The sequence below is a fragment of the Psammomys obesus genome, unplaced genomic scaffold (assembly GCF_907164565.1).
Source record: "Psammomys obesus unplaced genomic scaffold, mPsaObe1.curated_primary_1811, whole genome shotgun sequence".
In the NCBI taxonomy this organism is placed as follows: Eukaryota; Metazoa; Chordata; class Mammalia; order Rodentia; family Muridae; genus Psammomys; species Psammomys obesus.
This window is the reverse complement of record NW_026592666.1, coordinates 9,355,858-9,381,609: the sequence shown is the minus strand read 5'-3', so window position 1 is coordinate 9,381,609 and position 25,752 is coordinate 9,355,858. Positions and strand designations below refer to the sequence as shown.

The 25,752-nt window shown below is 42.5% G+C and overlaps 3 protein-coding genes across 8 annotated transcripts in view; 2 read left to right on the top strand and 1 right to left on the bottom strand.

The window, feature by feature from the left end:
- Cryzl1 (crystallin zeta like 1) overlaps window positions 1-13,317 on the top strand; it is a 36,826-nt gene extending 23,509 nt beyond the window's left edge. For all 4 annotated transcript variants that reach the window (XM_055614898.1, XM_055614899.1, XM_055614897.1 and 1 more), the window contains 7 exons: window positions 2,890-3,023; window positions 4,062-4,173; window positions 8,261-8,359; window positions 9,260-9,378; window positions 10,377-10,482; window positions 11,953-11,998; window positions 12,801-13,317. In XM_055614898.1, the coding sequence (XP_055470873.1) occupies window positions 2,890-3,023; window positions 4,062-4,173; window positions 8,261-8,359; window positions 9,260-9,378; window positions 10,377-10,482; window positions 11,953-11,998; window positions 12,801-12,900 (716 nt within the window). In that variant the 3' untranslated portion in view covers window positions 12,901-13,317. The remainder of the gene's footprint in view (window positions 1-2,889; window positions 3,024-4,061; window positions 4,174-8,260; window positions 8,360-9,259; window positions 9,379-10,376; window positions 10,483-11,952; window positions 11,999-12,800) is intronic.
- A 597-nt stretch (window positions 13,318-13,914) lies between these two features.
- Window positions 13,915-25,752, top strand: part of Donson (DNA replication fork stabilization factor DONSON) — a 24,439-nt gene continuing 12,601 nt past the window's right edge. The window contains exons 1-10 of one of the 2 annotated variants that reach the window (XM_055614852.1): window positions 13,915-14,314; window positions 14,871-14,948; window positions 16,355-16,555; window positions 18,351-18,529; window positions 18,801-18,979; window positions 19,967-20,045; window positions 20,177-20,281; window positions 20,668-20,866; window positions 22,093-22,305; window positions 22,999-23,144. In XM_055614852.1, coding sequence (XP_055470827.1) covers window positions 14,006-14,314; window positions 14,871-14,948; window positions 16,355-16,555; window positions 18,351-18,529; window positions 18,801-18,979; window positions 19,967-20,045; window positions 20,177-20,281; window positions 20,668-20,866; window positions 22,093-22,305; window positions 22,999-23,136 — 1,680 coding nt within the window. In that variant the 5' untranslated portion in view covers window positions 13,915-14,005 and the 3' untranslated portion in view covers window positions 23,137-23,144. Of the gene's footprint in view, window positions 14,315-14,870; window positions 14,949-16,354; window positions 16,556-18,350; window positions 18,530-18,800; window positions 18,980-19,966; window positions 20,046-20,176; window positions 20,282-20,667; window positions 20,867-22,092; window positions 22,306-22,998; window positions 23,817-25,752 lie in introns of those variants that run through there. The other variant, XM_055614851.1, reaches the window with a different exon arrangement.
- The window catches only part of Son (SON DNA and RNA binding protein), a 32,984-nt gene continuing 31,093 nt past the window's right edge, over window positions 23,862-25,752 (bottom strand). Inside the window, exons 10-12 of one of the 2 annotated variants that reach the window (XM_055614846.1) lie at window positions 25,635-25,706; window positions 25,412-25,527; window positions 23,862-24,918 (exon numbers count right to left, since the gene is read on the bottom strand). In XM_055614846.1, the coding sequence (XP_055470821.1) occupies window positions 24,760-24,918; window positions 25,412-25,527; window positions 25,635-25,706 (347 nt within the window). In that variant the 3' untranslated portion in view covers window positions 23,862-24,759. Of the gene's footprint in view, window positions 24,972-25,411; window positions 25,528-25,634; window positions 25,707-25,752 lie in introns of both variants that reach the window. The other variant, XM_055614847.1, reaches the window with a different exon arrangement.

Sequence of the window (25,752 nt, the reverse complement as noted above, 5' to 3'; positions counted from 1 at the left end):
TGGACAGGCAACCAAGGACAAAAGGTCCAAATACTTTCATGAAAGATACACTCACAGCCATTTAGAAATAAGACAGACAGGAGGAGTTATGACCAGGAACTAAGGATGAAAGCATGAATATAAATCATGTTTGTCCTAAAGAATTTCATAAAGAAATACTCTATATAGTGCTTGGTGTAGTCTTTCTGTTTCATTCCCAGCTCAATTTTTTGGGAATTTTCAGCAAGATTGTGTGGAGACCCCGCCTCCTCCCTGGCCGGCATTGGAGGTGTACTGCACTGCTGTCTACCTTCTGCTCAGTTCATGGCAGCTGTGGCCACGGACTGCAGATGACGTCAGAAAGGGCTACTTTTAGGGGGGACAGCACCACAATTTACTTCAACACAAGAATTAGTTAAAATGTGAAAAAATGGCTTAATGGGAAGATCATACAGAATTTTTAATTGTTAGTTTACCATCCCGTTTTGGGGGGTAGGGAATGTTATTTGTTTAATTTTGAAACAGGGTCTCACTGTGTAGCCCTTAGCCCTGGATTGCCTGGAACTATGTAGACCAGGTTGGCCTCAAACTCACAGAGACCTGCTGGCCTGTGCCGCTGTGACCCCACCCCACTATATTTTGAGCTTTTGAAACTATGTTAGGAGTTTGCATTTTTTCCAAGTTCAATGGAAAGGCACTGGTGGGATTTTAAGAAGTGCTAAGATGTTACTGAAATGTTGTTTGGTCTTGTTTTTACATGTAGTGTGTGTGGTGTGTCTGTGTGTGTGTGCGCTCGCGCATGCAAGCCACGGCCCATGTGTTCAGACCAGAAGACAGCTCGGCAGACTCAGTTCTCTTCTTCCACCGGGTGGTTTCTGGGGCATTGGATTCAGGCCATTAGGTTTGGCCAGCAAACAGCTTTGCCTGTGTCTGTCCCTGTTTTTGTTGTTCTTTGTTTTGGTTTTGGTTTTTTGGTTTTTCGAGACAGGGTTTCTCTGTGTAGCCCTGGCTGTCCGGGACTTGCTTTGTAGACCAGGCTGGCCTTGACCTCACAGAGATCCACCTGCCTCTGCCTCCCTGAGTGCTGGGATTACAGGTGCAGGCATGTGCCACCGCTCCTGGACCCTGTTTTGTTTTTTAGACAGGATCCTTAGCTCACAACCCTCACACCACAGCTTCCCAAGCACTGTGACTTCAGGAGCGCACCATGCCCAGCCAGCTAACTGTTTTAAAGATCTCCTGCAGTTCTTCTCTTCTTCAAGACATCATTAAAGTGACTGAAATGGAAAGCTATCAAGTTGAAATATGTTGAAAAACTATAATCCAAACCAGAAATACTCCAAACTCTAAAACTTGGGGGTACTAGCATGATGCCATAAGTCAAAAGTTCCACATCTAACTCCATATGACAGCTAAAATGAAGGCACACTAAAACCACTGTCTAAAATTACCTTCAAAGCTATGGCTCCCCATTTAACAGCTCTGGCTGCTCTTGTGGAGGACCTGGGTTTAGCTCCCAACACCCATGTGGTGGCTCACTGCTTATAACTCCAGTTTCATGTGTCCCAGCGCCCTACTCTGGCCTGTGTGGGCACTGCACACAGTGGTGCACAGACGTACATGGAGGCAGGACACCCATTTTACAAAATTGAAATAAATTAATCTTTAAGAATAAGATGAATATAATTACCTTCAAGCTATATACATAAAATGTATGTGAAACATGAATTTTTATACTTCTGTGCTCAAACATTTTATAGGATGCCTAGCTTGTAATATTTGTCTCATATAAACAGTTAACTCATCTGAAATATATTTTTTAAATCCCCATAAAACAATAAACAAGAAACTATCAAGAGTAGAAAATTTGACCAAAACTTCAATGGTCACTTCATAAAAGCACTGCCAAGGCCAGCACACTTGAGAGCAGAGGGTCCTCGAATTCTCAGTGGACAAGGAAAAGTGAATGGTAGTCACAATAAGAACTATCCCATACCCGGGGACGGGTGGTGTGACTGCCGGTACCAATGATGGTCAGAGACTTTGCCATCAGTGGGTGCCTTTGCAGGGGAGTAAGCTGAGGAACAGTGTGAGGGCAGCTATTCAGGGCAAACACTCTCTGCAGAGTCAACACTCTGGCATTCTTAGTAGTGTTTGTTTAACTGCCCCAAAGCTGGAGTGTTCAGCTAAGAAATACACGAACAAGCAGACATGTCGACATGGCCCATGCCACAAAGTAGTAAAAGTGAAAACGCCACCATGGGCCCCTAATGAGGACAAGGAAAAGATCTGTTTAAAACCTAAGGTATGGCTCAGGGAGTTTTCTTCTGCCACCTATGCATGTGCTGTGTTGTATACATACATTCATCCACACAACGTAAAAGAATTTTAATTTAAAAACAATATGAAATAGAACAGCAAGATAGAAAAGAATGCATGGTTCTATACAGTTCAAGTTCAAACTTGGGCAGAACTGGTGACTGTTGAGGAATGCACACGCAGTGAAGTGAAGGTAGATAAGAAACAACTGAGGGGCTGGAGAGATGGCTCAGAAGTTAAGAGCACTGACTGCTCTTCCAGAGGACCTGAGTTCAATTCCCAGCACCCACATGGCAGCTCACAACTGTCTGAACTGAGGAGAGCAGCCTGTTCACTAGGACAGCAGTTATTTGCTGCGTGTTTGTTAAGTCAGTCCTGTAACTGTGCTTCGTGTTTTATGTGCTTTCTGAATGTGTTTATCTCAGAAAAGTCCATCTTGAGAACAGATTTTCTGTTCATAATAATAAAAACAGAGACACTGTAATGTAAGTGATAAAGGAAGGGATTGGAGCACCGTGTGGTCCATGGTGGGAGAGATGAGGTACTGATGGAACTTACTAATGAATTGTTTCTTCTTGTTCTTTGTGATAGTTCATAAGCCAGAAAAGGTTTCATGGGCAGAAGCTGCTGGAGCCATTCGGGACGGGGTCCGAGCCTGCACAGCTCTGTATTATCTTTCTCATCTCTCTCCTGGAAAGTCTGTGCTGATCATGGATGGTGCAAGTGTGAGTCACAGTTGATTTTTTTCAGTTAGTGCAGTCTGCATGGGGACTGTAGTGAGGCTGTATCTGCAGATACCCTTCTTTGACATTAAATCGTTAGATTTCTTTTCCAACCTCCCATTTTATTCTATGGACAGCTTTTATCAATAGCACGCAGAAGTTAGACTTGGTGTGGCTAGCTTTTCACTGCCCTGAATCCACCGGCAAGTTAAAAAGCAAGCCAAGATTTTTGTTTCTCTTCCTTTTTTCAACAGGGGTGACCAGCCCACAGCTTGGTACTTGCTAGGAAAGTGCCCTGCCAGTATGTTGTGTCCTAGCCAAGCCTTTTCATTCATTACTATTACATGGAGTGAAATAGCTCATGAGTCTGTAAGCCATTCTAGAAGTCTCAACCAGTTTTAAACTATAGCCCCAGTGCTTATGCTAGGAAGGGTATTGGCATTTATCAGATGGATCATGGACAAGTTTAAACTGGGCTCATATTAAGTGTCTTCTATGTGTCACAAAAACACCCTTAAGACACTACATGCATGATCCATTTTAAAAACTGGTATAAAACTTAGGGTAGAACCGTGGTTTTATTTTTGAATAGGCTGTTGGTGAAACTACATTTTGAGGTAGGGGCAGAAATGTCTTCACCACTGACTATAGGTGACGGCCAGCATCAGGAGAGTGTTTTCCTAGTTCTTACCGTGGATCCAAAGACAGTGCTCTTTCACTGCTTGACCCTTGAAATAGTGGCTAGATTCCAATCATGCTGCAAAGCTTTGACTAACAATACCGTTATAGGCCACTACTGTTCTCCATGGCCATGTTTCTGGGCACGGCTTTCTATCCTGGGATTTCTGTGTGTGGTTAGTCTGACCTCGCAGTTCTGAAGGAATCAGCCAAAGCTTGCCCTGCTAAAGTTGAACATATTATTTCTTTTTTCTATTATGTAGCATTTTAGAACATATTAAAGTAATACTAAGGAATTATCCGTGATTAAGTCTCTGAAGTAAATTATGTATGTCCTCTCACCTGTATCATATTTCCACACAGGCATTTGGCACAATAGCCATTCAGTTAGCACACCACAGAGGAGCCAAGGTGATCTCCACAGCACACAGCCTGGAAGACAAGCAACAGCTTGAAAGGCTTAGGCCTTCTATAGGTGCGTTATGTTACCTTACTCAGAACAAAACTTAAAACTTGGAATCTTACAGGAAAATCAGAACCTGCACCAGTAGCCAGGCATGATGTCTCCTGCCTGTAATCCCAACACTCAGTGGAGTGAGGCAGGAGGATCATGAATTCAAGGTGAGCCTAAGCTTCCCGTTGAGATCCTGTCTCAAAATAATAAAATAAAATAAAAATAAAAAATAACTTATGCTGGTAAAACAAAGTACAGAATCCCAAATAAAAATAAGCTTTTTAGTTTGGCTATGAGTCTCAGCATCTGCTTTGATAACCTGCTGGGTAGAGTCTTTCAGAGGCCCCCTGTGGTAGGCTCCTGTCCTGTTCCCTGTTTTCTCCCTCTTCCAATGTCCAACCTCTTTGCCTTTCTGAATGAGGATCGATCATCTTACCCAGGGTTCTCCTTCTTGCTTAGCTTCTTTAGATGTACAGATTTTAAGATGTTTAAACTATATTATATGTCTAATATCCGCTTTTAAGTGAGTATATACCATATGAGTCTTTCTGCTTCTGAGATACCTCACTCAGGATGATCTTTTCTAGTTCCCACCATTTGCCTGCAAATTTCATGATTTCCTTGTTTTTAATTGCTGAGTAGTATTCCATTGTGTAAATGTACCACAATTTCTGTACCCATTCCTCAATTGAGAGATAGCCAAACTTTGGGCAGAGTGCAGGGAATCTTATGAAATAAGAGAGAGATGAAAAACCTGGAGGGGACAGGAGCTTCACAAGGAGAGCAACAGAACCAAAAAATCTGGGCACAAGGGTCTTTTCTGAGACTGATACTCCAACCAAGGACCATGCATTGAGATAAGCTAGAATCCCTGCACAGATGTAGCCCATGGTAGTTCAGTGTTCAAGTGGGTTCCCTAGGAGGGGGAACAGGGACTGTCTCTGACATGAACTCAGTGGTTGGCTCTTTGATCACCTCTTCCTAAGGGGGGAGCAGCCTGACCAGGCCACAGAGGAAGACAGTGCAGCCGGTCCTGATGAGACCTTGATGGAGTAGGATCAGAGGGAAGGGAGGAGGACCTCCCCTATCAGTGGACTGGGGGAGGTGCATGGGAGGAGAAGAAGGAGGGATGGTGAGATTGGGAGGGGACAAGGGAGGGGGCTACAGCTGAGACACAATGTAAATAAATTGTAATAAAAAATAAAAGTAAAAAAAAAATAAGCTTTTTAGCACACATATTCTTAGCATCTGTGCTAAACCCAGATTTACTTAAGTGATACCATTCATGACTGACATTTCTTATTACTGATATTTGTGTATTTGGTTTACATCATGCTGGCAATCAAACCCAGGGCCTCATGCATGCTAGGCAAGTGTACTACCACTGAGCTACATTTTCAGCTCCTATTTTTTTTTGGGGGGGGGGAGGGTTGGGGTTCGAGAGAGGGTTTCTCTCTGTAGCCATGGCTGTCCTGGAACTCACTCTATAGACCAGGCTAGCCTCAAACGCATAGATCTGCCTGCCTCTGCCTCCTGAGTACTGGATTACAGGTGTGCTCCATCACTGCCCTGTGCTTCAGCCCCTATTTAAGGTTCTAAACCTACAATTTTTCACAACTTCTGTAAATTTTTCTTCTTGTCCTATTATTACCAACTTTAAACAAGTTTGAATTTGGTCAACTTTGGTCCACTTTAGAAATACCAGTTGCTTCCATTCAGGAGTTTTACATCACTTTGTCTTTCCCAGCCTCTAACACTGCCTGCCTTCTGCAGAACACTGAGAAGCAGAAGACCCATGTGCACATAAACAAGTCAGAGACTAACAACAACAACAACAGAAAATCAGAGACAGCCTGAAACGTGCAGGTCATGGTGGAGGCTGGCGAGCTCTCAAAAAGGTTGCAGAAAAGAAGAACAAGATTGAGACTGGGGAAAGTGGGGGGGAAAAGAAAGAAAGAATAGGGAAAGACTGGGATGAAGAAAGTAACAGATTAAAAAGCAAAAATAAGCAGAGTGTAAGGGAGGGGAAGTCAGGAACAGCCATGTTAAATATGAATGCTCTCTCTTTAACTCCTTGGCAACCAATAAGCAGCTTCTGAAGAGTTTAACTAGCCCTTCAAGATGCAGCTGGCCAGTGGTGGTGCAAGCCTTTAATCCCAGCATTCGGAGGCAGAGGCTGGCAGATCTCTGAGGTCAAGGCCAGCCTGGTAAGTTCCAGGATAGCAAAAGTTACACCAGAACTAGAACTAGAATAGGACTTTAATCCAGCCCTGTGCAACATTAAAGCCCAAGTTATTTTTGTTTGTTGCATTTTGCGTCAGATAAGGATAAAAAGAGAAATGGAACAAAGGTAATACAAGAGTGGAAGGAGGAGGACAGGATGGAGCGTGATGAGACCTGAATGTGGAATTGGGGGTAGGGAGAGGGCCCAGTAGTTAGCAGTGGCCACTCAAACCTGAAGACCAGAACTCAGTCCTGGAACACATGTGCCTATACTCAGCACTCAGGAGGTGGGGACTGGCTGCGTCCCTGGAACACTGGCCAGCTAAGCTAGTCACAAGCCACAGGCTCTGTGGGAAACCCTACCTCAATAAATACAGAAGTGGGTGTCCCAGTGGTTAGAGTACTCGCCACTGAGTACCCCCTGGCACCCACATGGTGGAAAGGGGAAATTATTCCCACAAGTTGTCCACTGATCCCCGTGTGTGCTGTGGTGCACATGTGCGAGCTTGAACACATGCACACAGTGAATGTAATACAAAATAGGTTGGGTCTTTTTGTTTTATTTAGTGCAGAACAGATGAGGAACATTTTCAGTGTGGACTTTGGGCCCCCACACTCAAGTGCATATGTGTGCATGTATACCTACGGACATTTGCAAACTTTCATATACACACAAAGAAAAAACAGAACAGAGGTCTCAACTGTAGATCAGTACTAGAATCCTACCTAACATGTATGAAGCCTTGTGTTTAATTTCCAGCTTGGGAAGATGGGGATAGAACAGAGGAAAATAGCTAAAATTGCATTTTTGAAAATGTTTTCCTATTGGCTAATTCTGCACTTCCAGGATTGCTCTAGCACCTGTTTTAAAGGTGTGTGTTTTTTGTTTGTGTGTGTGTTTGTTTTGTTTTAAGATTTAGTTTTAACCAGGTGAGGTGGTACATACCTTTAGTCCCAGCACTTGGGAGTCAGAAGCATGTGGATTTCTATGAGTTTGAGGTCAGCTGGGTGTACAAATTGAGTCCTGGACAGTCAGGGACAGGGAAACCTAGTCTCGAAAAAAAAAAAAAAGTTTTATTTTTATATGTGTTTATATATGCCACATGTGTGCAAGCCAGAGTCCAAAATAGGGCATCCAGTCCCCTGGAGCTGCAGTTTCAGGCAGTCATGAGTTGTCCGATGTGGGTGCTGGGAACCTGGTGACAATCTCAGTTGCTCTGGAAAAGCAGTGTGTGCTCTAACTGCGCCATCTCTCTAGGCCCTGCTTCTGTACTCTTACCCTGTGCCCATCCTTGTCCCTCACTTAGGCCCCCACACACAAAATTATGTTTTTGTGTGGATCTGTATATGCAAGTAATACAGCCAATTAAAATTAGCTTGATTTTTCCCTGACTCTGCCAGAACCAATTGGATTCCCTTTCCTTACCATCAAGACTGTTCTCTATTACTGGGATTGAGAGAAGAAAGGAGGGGGGCTTCCATGATTAAGAGAGGATAAAATGGCATCTGACAGATGAGTACCATGGTGTACAAACACATGATGCAGCTCTGGGTACTATTAAATCCCAAGACCTGATACCCTACTCTGTGTGCCCCTGCTCTCAGGTTCCCAGGGCTGTTCACAGAGGGCTGACCTCTGTCAACAGCAGCCTTGGGTCAAAGCTTACACATCTTCATCTTACTGAATATGCCACCCACTCCTTTGGATTGAGCCTTATTGTACAGTATTGAATTCCTTGAAAAAGAGTTTAAACAGTTGACTTTTCCCTTTAAATCTTATAATTGTTGAAACTATTTCAGGAAATAGACACTGGCTTTTCTTTTCCTTTCCCCGATTTGTGTTGATCACATAGAGAACAGTACAATTGCCTGATTTCCTTTACAGCCCGAGTGATTGATGTGTCTAATGGGAAAGTCCATGTTGCTGAAAGCTGTTTGGAAGAAACAGGTGGCCTGGGAGTAGACATTGTCATAGATGCAGGAGGTAGGTACCTCAGAAGTGAGCAGCCTGTGGGATGGATGATTTCAGTTAGATAAATTGGAAAAGGGGATAACTAACAACTAATTATTACTGCATTCATAAAATGGGATATTTAGTTGAAGGATTTGTTTTTAATTAAAAACTCATCTATTTTTACTCCTTCACTTGATTCCCATCATCAACCCTGTTCCTCTGGAAAAGGGAGCTTAAATATCAAAAGGCAAGTCCATCTAAGAAGCCTGTCACCAAGATTAGTCTACTCAGCTGCCCCAATAGTACACACCTGCCCAGCATTTCATAGCCATTGGCACTCCGTGCCTCCCTCCAGTGGGTGGTGACATCTCTACCAGCTACTGGGAAAAGCAAATCTGCCCATTCACTTTCTTGAGCTTTTCACATTTGACTAGAATCTGTTTTCACACCTATTCTGTGCACATTACTGCTGAATGATTAGAGTTATGGGCCTACAGAGTGATTCCATTTGTATTTCATTGTGAGTAGTACAGCCATCTGTCTGTTCCTTTTTAGTCTTTGTTTTCCAGGATTTGAAACTGGAAGTGGAATAGTGTTCTTCCAGTGGAAGTCAAGACTGTACTTTGCTGTGGTCACTTTTTAAATGTGTGTTTCAGTGTGTGTGGCTTGGTATTTTAACAAGACAGCATTTTATCCTGCTGTATTATGCTAAGGTTGTTAGAATTAGCTTGCTTCCAAATCAAAATTCATTCTGTTTGCATTCAATTTTAATTAAGTCAATGCTATATTTTGGGGTAGCTTAAAGCTAACTAAGTTTGCCTTTTACTAAGAAAAATGTCTCTTGCTATAAAAAAGATTGATATGCAAAATAAATTGTCAGATTTTTATAAAATATACCTCTTCTCTCTTCTTTAACTATTCATTTGTAAGTGAGATTATACAGTAAAGATGAAGAAGCAGCTGTAAAGTCACAACTACCACATAAGCATGACATCATCACACTTCTTGGTGTTGGAGGCCACTGGGTGACAACAGAAGACAACCTTCAGGTATTATCAGAAACAATTAAGCCTTGCTGTTCACCAAGGGAGTCATTAGCCAAGAACAGTGGAAGTTCTGATTACACCCTGTGCTTAAAGTAATGTAGCTTCTTTTCTGTGTTAGGTACATACTGGCCAAACTCTAACTGGCAGTTAGAATGCATTACAGTTTTAGTTCATTGTACCTAGCGACCTCTGGATTTCTAAATTGTATTTCAAATTACACTTTTATCTCTGTGTGCGAATGTATGCCTCCCACTATTGCTCTCCACCTGATCTTCCGGGAGAAGACCCCTCACTGAGCCTGGAGCTTGCCAATTTGGCTAGACTGGCTGGCATCAAGACCCAAGGACTCGTCCGTCTCTGCCTGTCCAGCACGGCTGGACAGATGCGCACTGTTGCACCTGGCCTGTTACAGGATAGTGCCATCCAACCTGCCCCTTGTGTCTGTGGGACAAGCATACTTGAGCCACCTCCCAAACCCTTAGTTTTCTCTCCAGGAACTTCGCAACCATAAGGAGATGTTTATAAATAATATAATAATTTAATAACCCAAAATGATATTACCACACATATGGGTAGATGAATTACCTCCCAAACTTATATTTTTCAATACAATTCTGATTGAATATTTATATCATAGCTAATATACAAATACTATAATTCTATATATGACATGTTTATAAATAGCATATACTATAATCTATATATTATACTATACTATACTCTATGAGTCTGGACTTTCTAATAGACAGAGGTGACTGATAGCAGTGGCAAGAAGCCACACGTCATACACCAACTGTTTGGCCCTGCGTCTACCCTGCCCTCGTTATTTCATTGCGACACAGGGAAGAAAACATAAAGAGTCAACAAACAGCTGTTAAGCTTGGAGCTGAGTTCTTGTGTTTTCTACAGTATTTAATATGTATTAAAGGTTTTCTAGTTTAAGCACCCTTGTGCTGTTCAACCTAATAGCAGTTGTTTTGTCTTTGTTTCTTCTATCAAAGTTGGATCCTCCAGATAGCCATTGCCTTTTCCTCAAGGGAGCAACGGTGGCTTTCCTTAATGATGAAGTTTGGAATTTGTCAAATGCACAACAGGGAAAATATCTTTATATCCTTTTTCTACTGATTTAAGTTGCTAGCTTCAAATTGCCTTGTACTCATAAATTCTTCCAGTACAACCATAAGAAATTACAATTAGCTGTGTGCTTTGCTTGAGCATGCGTGACAGTGTGGTAGTCATCTTACATTCGCTTACACAGTAAGTCTGTGAGGTATGAATGGGGCGCCACTGCACAGGTGCAAAGGCTGCTGTTCACAGACGCTGCTACTGCGTGCCCAGGCATGTAGAGAGCAAGAGCCAGAATCAGACACGCCCCATGCTCTGCTCTGACTGCTGAGCAGACAGGTGGGAGATTCTCTTTTGCATTTAACCTAGCATAAAATGGGTCTTTAAGAGAGAGCATGCTGTGCTGTGCTATGATGGGGCCATGCACAAGTATTGGTACTGGGAAATTTTATTTTTTTAGACGATATATTTTGGCCTGGTGTTATGTGTCTGTGTATAGGTCTATGCCTGCATGTTGTGTGTGCCCTGGTGTTCAAGGAGACCAAAAGAGGATGTCAGAACCCCTGAAACTAGAGTTACAGACACTTGTGAGCTGCCCTGTGCATGCTCGGAACCAAACCTGGGCCATCAGCAGATACAGCAAGTGATGTTACCAATGAGCCATTTTTCCAGACCATATTTATTTTTATTTTCTGAATATGGATATAATTTTGATTGCTGGGAACGTAGTATATTAGTTACTTTTTTGTTGCTGGGAATAAACACCATTACCAAAAGCAGTTTATAGAAGGAAGGGTTTACTTTGGCCTACAGTTCCAGAAGGGTGGGAGGGCATGACCTGTCATCGAGAGCAGGAGCCTGGGCCAACACACCTTTATCCACACACCAAAAGCAGAGAGAGGTCAGGAAGCAGGGATGAGGCCAGGCCATAAACTAGTAAAGGCTGCTGCTGCTGAAGTACTTCCTCCCAGAAAGCTGTACCTGCTAAGGCTTCCATAACCACACAGCACTGCCAGCTGGGGACCAAGTGTTCAAATGCATGAGCCAATGAGGGACATTCTCCATTAAAACTACCACAATTAGACTCATACTTAGCTTTTTCCGTTTTTTATACACAAATTTACACCAAATGAAACCTGTTCCCAACCAGATTTCTTGATAAATGTTTATGTCATGAAAGGCATGTAAATACCACACATAACACATAGATGGGAGCCCACACATAGTAGTAGCCTGCTGACTGTCCCACTGGACAGTCAGTCCAGTCACTGTTCAAGTACCAGAGTGCTGCTTTCACCACTTGTTTTTAGAAGCTTATGTTCCTCAGTTCTCTCAAGTCATCCCTTTGCTTTAGAAGTGAGTTTCTAATTGCTGTAATACCACTTTGAATTTGAATGTACAAAGCTTTTTTTTTTAAAAGAAAAACAAATAAAGGAGACCTGTCCAGCATTTTAAATAGTTTATTTAATACCCTCTTTGTTAAATTGCCACCTTAACAACCCTTCCATTTACGTATCTTAAAAGATGTGATGGAGAAGTTATCAGCTGGTATTTTCAGGTATGCTAAAAAAAAACCTAAATCATTGTTCCTTTATATTCTCCAAGAAAAGAAGTGGGCATTTGTTTTTATTCTAGTTTTATGGTGTATGTAGTGCTTCTACTTTTTAATTCATTTTAGATAAAAATATACTTCTCAAAGTGTATGTGGTTGTGCAGCAGTGGGCATTACCACAGAGACAGTTTTGTGACCTCTCCCCTCAGTTCTGTTCTGCCTCACCTTTCCCTTCTTCATAGCTCTTCCCAAAGAATTTGAAATAATTCATAGCTTGACAAGAGGGGAAAGGTATGATGTTTGTTTAAATTTGGTTTTTTTATATCACGTATAAAGTAAGAGTTACACAAAGGGATAGAGTAGTATATTTTTCTTTCAAAACTTAAACACTTAGCCCACTGTCATGACACACATCTGTGTTCACAGCACTTGGAAGACTAAGGCAGAGACCATGAGTTCTAGGCCACACAGGGCTGTCTAACAAGACAAGTCTGTTTTAGAAAATAAAGAAGAGAGAAAATCACTACTTAATTTAAACCATAGAAATAGTAACGGATAAGTAATTTTGTTTGGATTTTTTTCTTTTCCTCCTCCTCTTCTCCTTTTCTAAGATAGCTGACTAGCTCATGTTAACCTGGAACTCACAGAGATTGACCTGTCTCTGTCTCTCCAGTGCTGGGATTAAAGGTATATGCCACCACCAATTTGTTTGGACTATTTAAGGGAATACAGCCACTGTATGGTCTACTGCATGTTGTGTGTTCTGCTGTGCCTGTGCCTGACATTTCTAATAATTTCTCCTCCTCAGGCCTCTGCTTGATGAACCCATTCCACTGTATGAGGCAAAAGTTTCCATGGAAGTTGTTCAGAAAAATCAAGAAAGAAAAAAGCAAGTTGTTCAATTTTAATTCTCTTTCCCAGACCTCAGTTGGATGCACCCATACCAGTATATGAAGCCAGTTTTCTTTGGAAATTGTTGAGAAAAATCAAGGAAGATAAAACAAGTTTTTCTATTTTTAAGCCTGTTTCCTGCCATAATAAGATGTTGGTTATTTAACATATTTGAAAAGTACTTGCAAATTAATGTGCAAACAATCCAGATAATTTTTTAACATCTTAAGGGGGTAGTCCAAAAACTTATTATTGTATCTATACACTTTGCCTCTGCTATAAAATTCTTTCCACTAAGAAAACTGCTTTCAGCAAAAGCCACATTATTCTATCAATACATCTGTCACAAGCTTTTGCTATACCGTGAAAACATAATTTGATTTTGTATCAACTTCATTCTCAACACCTTCCTTAACAAGCCTTTGCTGCCATTATTTTAGCATTTGAGTGTATTTTCCGACTTCAAAGTATCGAATCCATTGGCTTTTAAATATTCATTTCCTCTGACTTTCTCCAAGATCATACAGAATCATAGCACCTGGTCGTGTAGTAGTGGCATAGCGTTTGCATAGAGGGCTGGGGTGGCCGGGCATTAAGAAGGATGGAAGAGCCGATCTGAGGCTAGCTTGAGGCTTGCGGACTTTCCCTCGTTGGGTACTCTGTTGAGCAGTGGGGTGCAGCAAGGCTCCGTCTTTCTCGGAATGACATTGCCGCTTCTCTCGGAGAGAAACAGCTGCCCGTCACCACAACTCAAGTGTGCTATTTGCTTTGCATTCAGTCTTCGTACCGGGACTGCCGCTATCCCCGATGCCCACTTAAAGTAGTGTTCATCTGTTTCCGTACCCGCTGGGGTGATGCGCGCTGGTGACGTGTTTCGGCGACGCCAGGCCTCGCGGCAGAACTGCAGACCGAGCGCCCCGGGCTGCGCGCGCCGGGCCGGAAGCGGCTACCGAGAAATCTGTTGGGGGGGGGGGGCGGGCGGGCGCGCATGCTCTGGAGGGGCGGGCCCGCAGAGGGGCGGGGCCTCGGGAGCCTCCAGTCGGCGAGCAGCGCGGGGCCGGGGCGGGGCCGGAGCGCGCGGGAAGCCCCGGCCGGGCTGCGGAGCTGTCTCCGCGCTGCGCAATGGCTGTCTCGGTGCCGGGCTACTCGCCTAGTTTCAAGAGGCCGCCGGAGGTTGTGCGGCTCCGCCGTAAAAGGTCTCGGGACCACGGCGCCGGCGTGCCCTCCGCACTGCCGGAGCCCGCGCCCCGCCGCGCCGCGCTGGCGGCCGGGCTGCCCCTGCGCCCCTTCCCGACCGCGGGCGGCAGAGGCGGCGCCGCCGCCGCGACCGTCGCCCGCAGGAACCCTTTCGCCCGCCTGGACAACCGGCTGCGGGTCGCCGGCGAGGCCCGCGAGGAGCCGCCCCGCGGTCCGCAGGGAGCGCTGGGCCCGGTGAGTCTCCGTGTCGGGCGGTGGGGCGTCAGGGGCGGGCCTGGGCGCGAAGAGCTGTCGCAGCCTGATGTCCTGAGCCGGAGATGGCCGCCCTCGAAGCCCTGTGAAGATGGACCAAGAGATACGCGGGAAGGCAGCTCGAAAAGTCCTCAGAACAACTCATCCTGCAAGGCAGCTCGGATGGGCAGCCAAAGGCTGCCTTCCCACCATCCTTCAGGACCTCCTTTTTCTCGGGCACTCGAAATTACTTACCCTGAACATGGAGGGCTGTTGAGGATAAATCGGGTCAGAATTTACAAATACTGGCCTTACCCATAAAGCCTTTTGGATCTGTTGGTCTAACATTTATGTATCAGTTACTAAATGCATCAGTCTGGCCTTCCCTCCCATTTTGATAAGTTCAGGCACAAAACGGAAATGAAACATGTTGGTACTGTATGGATTTGAGTTCCCACTCGCTCTCCTGAGAAAATGGTGTGCCAGGTGAGCCCTTACATATTTTAAGCAAGTTCCCTCTGGCCTAAGTTTTAAAAGGACAACCTTTTTTTAACCTCAGCTTGTAGATTCCAATGGAGAAAATAACTTGCTGTGGGAGGAGGCGTCTCATGAAAGAACTGTCACTGAACTATCCCAGGTACTTTTAAAAATTACATCTATTGTGTGTGCCGCAGTCGTGCATGTGGAGATCAGTCCTTCCCGGTGGGTAGCAGGGTTGAACTCGGGTGGTCAGTCAGGCTCTGGAGCAAGAGCCTGCACCTTCTGAGCCATCTGGATGGCCTAGCCCATGGAATACTTTTTAATATGGCTATAATGTATGGTCTAATAAACAAACTTCTCGAAAGCATGTTTTGTTTTGTTTTTTGTTTGTTTGTTTGTTTTTAGAAAAAATAAATAGCTTCAAGAACAAGTTGGAGGTCTGGGACTGTACCTCAGTTTGTAAAATGCTTGCACAGTGTTCAGAGGCCTCTATGTTGGCTCCCCAGAATCATAACATGGGACATGATGGTGCACACTTAGGAGAGTGAAGGAAGGAGTGTTAAAGTTTGACATCCTCAGATACACAGAGAGTTGAGGCCAGCCTGGGACACATGACACCTTGTCTGCAAAAAGAAAACAGGAACTTGAGATCGATCATTTCTATACCTGTGTTGTGATGATAGCAGTGGACTCCGGTAGTCAAAGACTGGCTTATGCTAGGGATCAAACCGTGGACCCTGCATGTTGAGCAAGCAGTAGGCCACCACGCCCCCCCCCCCCCCTTTATCAGTAGATGCAGTTTTTTCTAATGGGAATTGGCTGAAAGCGTTCACAGGATCCATTCTAGCTTTCAGGCAGGTCCCCTGAAAGGAGATTTTTATCATGTTCCCTAAGGGAATCCTCTTTATAGTGTGGAGAATATGGACTTGAACAGCAGGTTGACTACAATTTTCTTTCTCTTCTTTCCTTCTTTAAGAAAATATTTTCTAAGCCCTTTAAGAGTTCTACCAAGGTTTCTTAATCTAAATAAAGAAGGAGCTTAGCCCTAGTTGAAATAGTTCAGGGTCTTACAAGACACTTTAAATGCTGGGAACATACCTGGGTAGAGAGGCAGAGGCAGGCAGACCTACAGAGTGAGTTCCAGGGGAGACAGAGAAACCCTATCTCGTGGGGGAAAATAATAAAACATTTCTACTTTGTTTTCTGTAGTACTAGACAGAAGTGTAAAAACTAAAAAGTGAACTATGACCCTCTACCACCCCCACCAAACTTATTTAGTTGGTTTTTTTTATTGTGTCCTTTCAAGGGTAAATCCCCACCCCCATCCCAGCTGGGATACTCAGGCTTGGTGGCAAGGGCTGTTACCCTGGGAATCACCTCCCTGGTCTGATACCTGTCTTAATAGCTTGCTTTTACCTTTCAGACTTTGCAGGTATAATATATTTTTAATGTTAGACCACTCACAAATTTTGACATTTTATTGATCAAGAGTAGAATAACTAAGAACTTTGTATTAAAAGAACTTTCTTGAAATTCTAATTTTGTCTTCTTCGTTTTCTAAAGAGTCAACACATATTCTCTGAATCGGACACTTGGTCTTCAGATGGTGCTGAGTTACCTGTGGACTGGAGTATTAAAACCCGACTCCTTTTCACCTCTTCTCAACCCTTTTCCTGGGCAGATCATTTGAAAGCCCAGGAGGAAGCCCACGGACTCGTCCAGCATTGCAGGGCAACAGGAGTTACCTTACCCCAGAGTATACCGGTGAGTGTGAAATGAAGGAGCCTGAGAGGGAAGGGAGGGCTATATGAGTGTGCATGTTTGTCCATGGCGTGGCTGAACATGCAGATAATAAGGACAGTAGCCTAAGGAGATGGTCCTGTGAGCTCTCTCACTCTCTATGTTGTTCCCTTGAAGAGGGGTTTCTTTGTGCCAAGAGCTCTGTTTTTGGTTTTGTTGCTTTTTTTTTTTTTTTTTTTTTTTTTTTTTTGTAGCTAGCCTAGTAGCCAGTAAGCCCCAGTGATCCTCCTGCCTCTGCCGTCCTCAGTGCTGGGGTTACAGGCAAGCACAGGAGAATCTCAACTTGTTGTGTGGGTGCCAGGTTCCAAACATAGGTTCCTATAAACCACTAAGCCTCATTCCAGGCCCTGTCAGGCTATGCCAGTGTTTCATGTTAAGTGTGAAGGGTCTCTCCTTAACATACACTCACTGCTTTCTGTCATGCTGTTCTTCTGACAGGTGTAGACTCTAAAGGTTGATGGCAGTTCTCCCCAAGGGTACTTTCACTTCACGCGTGTCAGGTTAAGACCTGCTCCTTACATGTAGGGCCTGGAGGTAAATCAGTAGTGCAGACAGGCACTGTCTTCTCTAAAATAACCTTTTGTAAGGTTTTTGAGAAAACATAAAAAGTTACTGACTTGCAATAGGTGATGAATTTTTACTGATGTTTCATACGTAGAACATTCTCTGGGGTTTTTTTGTTGTTGGGGGGGTGTTTTGTTGGTGGTAGTGGTGTTTTTGTTTGTTAGGTTTGTCTGTTTTCAAGACCAGGCCTCCCTGTATAGTTCTGGCTGTCTTGGAACTCACTTTGTAGACCAGCCTGGTCCAAAAAGATCTGCCTGCCTCTGCCTCTCTAGTGCTGGAATTTCAGGTATGTGCCATTGTGCCCTGTCATACTATGGTTCTTAACCAGTTGAAGAATGAATGAGTTCTGGAATGGTCTCAGAGTATTTAGTTAGTATGAAGCAGCTCATGAACGCAAACTAGGCTATAAGGGTTTGCTTAAGAAAGGATGAGAGATACCTCTCAAGAACTAAATCGAGACAGTTTGTAATTTTTGCTTACCAGGGTTTACTACTTCTGAGGCTATTTTCCTAGGGGGGAAAGATGCTCTTTCCTGCGTTTATTTGGCACTTTCCTCCGGGAAGACTGCGTCCGTCCTGCATGCACATCCCTTCTGTCATCTGGAAGCTAGCCATGCTCAGGAAAGGCGGAGACAGAATGTCCCGTCCACTTGAATGTGTACTTTCTGATGCGTGCTCAGCACGGTGTCTGCCATCCAGAAAGCAAAGGTAGACCAAATTTCAGCCTGCCACAGTTGCTAAGGCTCCCCAATAAAAAGCATTAAACATCCGTAGACTGAGCTAGAAAGGTGGCTCAGCGATTAAATGAGCACATTGTTGCCCCAGAGAAACCAGGTTGACGCTGCTCAGAACTGCAGCTCCAGGACTTGTACTGGCACTGTAATGTGCAGCCATACATACAGTTAAAAATTGAAAATCTTTTTGGCAGGGAGTGTGGGGGGTGTTTGAGAAGGGTCTCTTTATATAACCCTAGCTACCATGCTGGCCTCACAGAAATCAGCCTTCCCCCCAAGTGCTGGGGTTAGTTAAAGGTTATGCCACCACACCCACCTAAGAACTAAAATCTTAGAAAATTTATTAGATTGTGTATGATATATTCAGTGTCTCTAGTGAAATTTTATTGTTGTGATGAATTAAAAAAAAAAAAAAAAAAAAAAAACCCCCCCCCCCCCCCCCCCTTTTCCACTGCAATCTAGGATCCTAAACTTTGCACTGAGCTACGTTGTGGCTTCCAGCAGACCCTGGTCTACTGGCTTCACCCTACCTTTTCATGGCTGCCACTGTTTCCTCGCATTGGAGCTGATAGGAAAATGGCTGGAAAGACAAGTCCATGGTCAAACGATGAAACCCTGCAGCATGCTTTAATGAGTGACTGGTAAGGTAATAGACATGGCATTCTAGAGGTGAGCATTCGGGAGCAGGACTCTAGGGTTTGGGTGATATGGGAAGGGCCAAAGGTCGATGGTTACATCCACAAGGTACTGAAGGGCCATCAGCAGTTTTCAAAGGCAAGATTACACAACTGCAGAAACTCAATTCAGTATTTGAAAATTTTATGTTGGGTTTTTATCTGCTTGTCAGGCTAAATTGTACAGAATGAAGTTTAAAATATTTTCACACCTGAAAAAAGTTCTTTTGCTTCATAGGGCTGTGAGTTTTACTTCTGTGTATAATCTGTTGAAGACAAAGCTTTGCCCCTATTTCTACGTTTGTACCTATCAGTTTACTGTCCTATTCCGGGCAGCAGGATTAGCAGGAAGTGATGTGATCACAGCGCTCGTATCTCCTACAACTAGAGGTTTAAGAGAAGCTATGAAAAATGAAGGTAATAGTTGAGGTTTAATGTTGAAGATTCCTCTTGCCTTAAATGTTAGACTTTGGGGGCTAGAGAAATGGCTTAATATTTAAGCATGTGGATTGTACAGAATACCTGGGTGTGAGTTCTAGCACCTACATGGTGGCTAAAAAACATCCGTTCACTCCAGTTCCAGAGTATCGAATGCCCTCTTCTGGCCTCTGTAAGCACCAGGCACACAAGTGGTTCCACAGACATAAACACCCATACAGAGCAAATATTAAATATTAGAAGCATACTTTGAGCCAGGTGGTGGTGGTGCACACCTTTAATCCTAGCACTTGGGGAGGCAGAGGCAGGTGGATCTGTGAATCTGAGGCCAGCCTGGTCTACAAAGTGGGTCCAGGAGTCCAGAACAGCCAGTACAACAAAAAGAAACCTTGTCTCAGAAAACAAAAACAAACAAACAAAAACCAAAAACCTTTCTAATTGGTTATCAATATTATTTTATGAGATACAGTTCATTTTTTTCTTATTCCTGGTAAAGTTGTCTCTTGAGTCCCTTCTCTAGTCTCTGAAGTGAAAAGCACAGAGAAGGTCCATAAGCCACAAGCTTTATTGAATATACTCTGCTTCTTAAACATTTTTGTTACGTTTATGCATTTATTTTGTGTGCATGTGAGCACACATGCCATGGCAGGCGTGGAGGTTAGAGGACAGCTTCAAAGAGTCATTTCTTCCCTTGCACCGTGTGAGTTCGAAGAAGCGAGCTCAGGCCTTAAGATGTGGCCGACTGCCCACTAAGCCCTCTCACCAATGCTAGAGTTTTCGATACTACAGACCGTCTCACCTCCCCTCTTCATAATTTCTTAACTGGAGTAGCTCATGAGTCAGTGGATCAGGAAATGGGGGGAAGGATAGAATTAAGTCCCTTTAAATAGAAAACCTGGTCTGTGTGCCCATATGTAGGACATTCCTGGTTAACTGAAGAAAATTAAATTATGTTTTCTGATGCAGGTATTGAATTTTCTCTGCCTTTACTGGAAGATATTGGCCATAAGAAGAAAGTTCCAGAACCAAGCTTGGAATATGAGGAGTATGTGATTACAGAATCTTTTGCATGTTCATTAATTTTTATGAATTCACTATTTCAAACTCAGTGAAATAAGTTTGTAAAAAAAACGTGTCAGCTATGAATATGTACGTCTAACTGTAGCAGTTTTCTAGGGAGCAAGCAGTCAGTGATGAAGATGAAGAAGAAAGTTTTTCTTGGCTGGAAGAGATAGGAGTTCAAGATCAAATTAAAAAGCCAGACATGATCTCAATCAAGCTGTATCCTTTCTGTTGTTACTGAGAACTTCCATTGGGGCTGGAGGGGTGGTTCAGCAGTTTTGAGCCCTGACTACTCTTTCAGAGGACCCAGGTTCAAATCCCAGCATGGTGGTGTTAAACCCAAAAATGGGAGGAGAAAGACCAGTACCCCAAGTCATCGTGGCCAAGTGAATAAAACCAAGCAATTAATTAAAACAAGCTTAAAAAAAAAAAAAAAAACTTCCATTGAGCTGGTGATTTTAACACTGCTTCATGTTGGTCATGTATGAAGTTTGTTGTTTTTTTTTTTTATTTCTAGAACAGGGAATCCCAGGTATCTGGAATCAAGGTAGCTGTCTGCACTTGGGTGGGTTTTCTTCTGTTCTTTCCTTGATCGTCATCTTCAGACGTAAAGAAAAACATGAAGTACAAATGGATCACCGACCTGAGTCTGTTTTACTGGTAAAAGGACTCAACACCTTCAAACTGCTCAATTTTTTGATCAACTGCAAGAGTTTAGTTGCTACCTCAGGTGGACAGGCTGGCGTCCCACCAACTCTCTTGTCCCCAGTGGCCTTCCGAGGTGCCTCAATGCAAATGCTTAAGGTAAGCAAGTGTTTCCTTCATCGAGATCTTAGTGTGCTTCATTTCTTTAAACATGACCTTGACTTTTGTTCTTGGGCTTAATTTTATTTATTTATTTAATCTATCTATTTGTTTATTTGTTTATTTATTTTAAAGCACAGGGTCTCCGTATAACCCTGGCTTAATTTCATTCATTCATTCATTCATTCATTCATTCATTCATTCATTCATTCATTCATTTTAAAGCACAGGGTCTCTGTATAACCCTGGCTGTCCTGGAACTGACTATGTAGACCACTCTGATCTCCAGTTCACAAATACCCACCTGCCTCTGCCTCCTGAGTGCTGGGATTAAAGGCTTGTGCCACCATGCTTAGCTCAAATTCTCAATTAAAAACAAAAAATATCCTAGGGACTGGGGAGATGGATTAATGTTTAAGAGCAATTGGCGCTCTTTCAGAAGACCCAAGTTCAGTTCCCAGCACCAACATGGTGGCTCACAGCCATTGGTAACTCTAGCTCCAAGGGGTCTGATGCCTTCTTACTCCCCAGGCAGCAGATGCAACTTGATGCACACACATTCGGGAAACACCAAGCCAAGCAGGGTAGCTACACCTTTAATCCCAACACACGGGAGCCAGAGGAAAGTAGAAGTGAGTTCACAAACAGCTAGGGCTACATAGTGAGACCCTGTCTCCAAAAAGTGTTTGTGTGTGTGTCTGTATGTATGGTATACATACAAATGTACACACACATGACTTTTTGTATTGTTCTAACATACTTTGAGCTTTGTTGTTGAGCACCGAGAGTGAACCAGGGGTCTGGGCCATAGTGGGCAAACATTGTGTGCTGAGCTACATCCCCAGTAGTTTTGTTTTTCTATTTGCGGACTAGGTGTGGTGGCAGGGCGGTCAGGAGGGCAGGGTCACCCATGGCCCTATTGCGGAACCCACCTCCTAAGGGCCAGAGTCACAGGCATGAGCCACTGTGCTTAGTGCACTGTGTGGACTTTTTCTATACTGGAGAACTGTAACTGGTGACAAGACGTCTTGGTGATCACTTCCTCTTCTGTTACGAAAAACCCCCTTTATGTATGAATGCAAGCACATTCCCAAAAATAGTTATAGACCTCAAAGGCTAAGAAATTGAAGAAGTATGTCATGTATTATGTTGTAATCTCAGGAACTACTTGTTTCCTATCTGAAGAAATCCCAAATAAAAATGCTATTTCTTTAAATTTTCTGAAGGCCCGAAGCATTAATGTAAAGGCACAAGCTCTTTCTGGATACAGAGATCAGTTTAGTTTGGAGATCTCAGGTCCCATCATGCCTCATGCTCTGCATTCTGTGACCATGCTACTCAGATCTTCCCAGCGAGGGTCGTTCTCTGCTAGACTGTATGCACACGAGCCAACTGCTGTATTCAATGTCTGCCTGCCCTTGGATAATGAGCTGGACAGAGTGAGTACACTAAGTTGTTTGTGTCCTCTTGCTGGGTTAAATGTCACTTAAAATAGGCCGAATTTGTACCAAGTTAGAAAGCAAGATATGAATTAAGGAAGAATATCCACTGGTACATCATAAATTTCGTGAATTCAGGCGATATTAAAAATTTCCCAAACCTAAAATGTACTGACCTCACAGCTGGTATTTAATAATTCCTGATGTATCACTTATGGAAACACAATTTACTATAGTTAAGCTTTTCCTTTTCGTGTGAGTACGTGTTATTTGCAGTTTTATGTGCTTGTACGCGTGGAAGCCTGGGGCTTGATTTGCTAACATGGCTAGTCGTACTGGCACGTTTGCTGTGAGCTCTTAGGCCGGACTTGTAGGCGCACAGTTGTCTGGCCCGCATTCAGTAGGTTCTGGTCATCACTCTTGCAAGTGCTTAAGCACTGATTCACTGTGAATTCTAGTGATCTTTAGACTGCTTAAGGGAAGTTAACAGTCCTTTAATTTACCTGACTCCTATGAAGTTCAATAAACTGGTTAAAAAAAAAAAATTAGGATTTTCAAACTACAGAAATTATTAGGATGAACTTCTAGCCATGATTCAGTGAATGAGCCACTTATTTGTCAGTCTTTATGGTGATTATTATAAAAACTTAAGTGTTCAAGAACTAATGTGGATGTGGACTTGTGTTTCTGCAGAAAGTTGTTCATAAGGATCTTGCTAACTGTGGGCTACACCCTAAAACCCTGGAGCAGCTCAGTCAAATGCCATTGCTGGGGAAGTCATCTTTACGGAATGTGGAAATGAGTGACTACATTTTTAATTGGAGATCCTGAACACCAAAGTAAGCCTAAAAGGAATCTCTGAGGAAAAGCTTCCTAGCAAGGAAATTCAAGATTCTTAGGCCTCTGGCTTTAAAAGTGCATTTGGAAGAATATATTTTAAAACACTGAAATGTCCCTAAACATTTTTTTTTTATATTTTATTATATGCAATAGCATTAGGTTTTAAACCAACATTTTGCTTTTATTATTTCTATACACTTTCAGATATGAAGAGCCAAGCTGTTTCCTTAAACCTCAGATAATTTGAATTAAGAATTCTCTACTTAATTGTAACTTGAGTAGAAAACTGAATTAAAAGTCAGTGTTTCGTTACAAATGAGAAACTGCTATCCCCTGTAGCGATTATTCCATTGAGACTGATGGTCTGAACAAAAGCATCTAATGTGCCTTGGATTAGCAGGTTCTTTGGAGACGTAGGGAAATGTACGCTACTGCAAAGCTGACTGCTGATGAGACTGCATCTTAGCATTTTACTGACTTCTAGTTCCTCTGTGCTCGGGACATTCAGTCAGATGACGGGGATTTTGTACTTCAGGTGTTGGATGCTCAGTTGTAGCAAGTTAGTATTCAGAATGCTTGTGGGTAATCTGTGTTTGCATGTGTGTACAAAATTCAGTATCTTTAAATAAACGTGCACAGAAATCACAAGTATTGGGTAAGAAATAATAGTACTTAGTTATATGTGTTCCACAAAGCCAGAGAATAAGACACCACACTTATTCCAGAGAAGTTTGTATTTGGGCCTTAAGCTTTTGAAAATAAAGTTCAGAGACATAGCATATGAATACCACTGTAATACACATGAATATTCTATCAGACCCTAAAAAATTAACATAAACTTAAACTTTCTCAGTCAACAAAATAGTGGCTGGTTGCCAATTTTTATTAGATAAGTTGGTTACAGCATTTTTATTATTTACGTCTATCTAGGTGTAGCTGAAATTCAAAATGCACATCAAAGTAAAACTATATCACAACTCAAGCCATACTAAATATGTACTTGGCCTCTGAAGTTAAATTCTAGTTGGACTTCCATTTTGACTCCCTTCTTACGACCCAAGTGGCTTTAATGGGAATGCAGGACTTAGACACAACATATCACTTTCTTTTCATAACCTCTACAAAAATTTAAAAGGGAGATGGTGGCATTAGCCCTGTGGAACAGATCTTGCTTGCTTCATTACCGTAATAACACTGGCCCAGTATCTGTCCAGCAGAACCCATTTTTAAATAGTACAAGGTGCACAGCCCTTCACTGATTACAGGCAAGTGTTACAGCAGCCTAGCCATGAGGAAGGGGAGTTACATCATAGTACAAAATACAGTATAAAAGCGTTATTTAACATTCCACACTGAATATTACTGATGCCCTCAAACAATTGCTTTGATGTTAGCCACTCAAACAAATACATCACTAAGGTAAACGATATAAACATACCAAAACCCTGTATGGTTAAATACAATTTCCATGGTACAAAAACCAAAGCCTGGAGATGTTTGTACAGATTGCTTTTTACACAATGTCTTAAATTGTGAAATATTTACAACATTAAGGAGGAAATACATTGTGATGCAGAGTACAATTATCTGAAATGATTAATATAAAACCTCAATCTATCTACGTGAGGCACTCCTGAAGCAAGTGGCATTAGCCATGAGGTCCTTTGGTACAAGGCCCATTGCTTGAAGAACCACAGTAGCTGCTGTGGCTTTAGCATGCTTCTTATTAGGGCTGGCAAAGCTGGGCTGGTAAGCGCTTCCATTTATCAATACCTATTCAAGAAAAACATACAATTGGGCTGGTAAGGGCTTCCATTTCTCAATACCTATTCAAGAAAAACATACAATAAGAACAGCATCAAACTTTAATATCTATTAGCTTTGTACTTTTTCACTAAATTCTAAAATTAATTTATAAATTATAAACCCCATATTACATAAATTAATCTCAGCCCAGAAGCAGCAAATCATTTAAAAAAGGGAACTGCAAAATAAATGCAGCTCTCCATAATTTTAAAGTTCTAATAAAAGTACTAATTACCCCAATATTCCACTAAAAAATACCAAATGTTACCCAGATTTTGCCCATACCCTCCCCCCTTTAATTTTCTGCCCTTTTACAAGTTAAAAAAAAAAAAAAAAAAAAAAACTTTACCCACATATGCACATCTGTAACCCACCCACAGAATATCAGCACTGTGGTTCTAGCACGCTCATCCCTTAACCCTCTAACATTAATATAATTTATATGTAAATTCATATTTACCCTAAAGAGAAAATGTTTGCGATGATCGGGGCCACTATCATGGACCAGAAGAAATTCAGGTGGTTGCCACCTTCTCTTATTACAGATTTCCATCAAGGCAGACACAGGATGTTTGCCTGTAAGGAGAATAAACAACTAGTTATAAAAGATTTCCACAAACTTACAAGGAATTATGAATTCAAGGTATAGGCAAGGCAAGAATTTAACAGGGTCTTGTTCTCACCTGATAAGTCTTTCATTGCAGCAGAGAAGTTCCCAGACCTCTTCTGTGCTCTCTCTCCTACTGCAACAAGACCTTTCCAAAAAAAAAAAAAAAAAAAAAAAAAAAAAAAAAAAAAAAA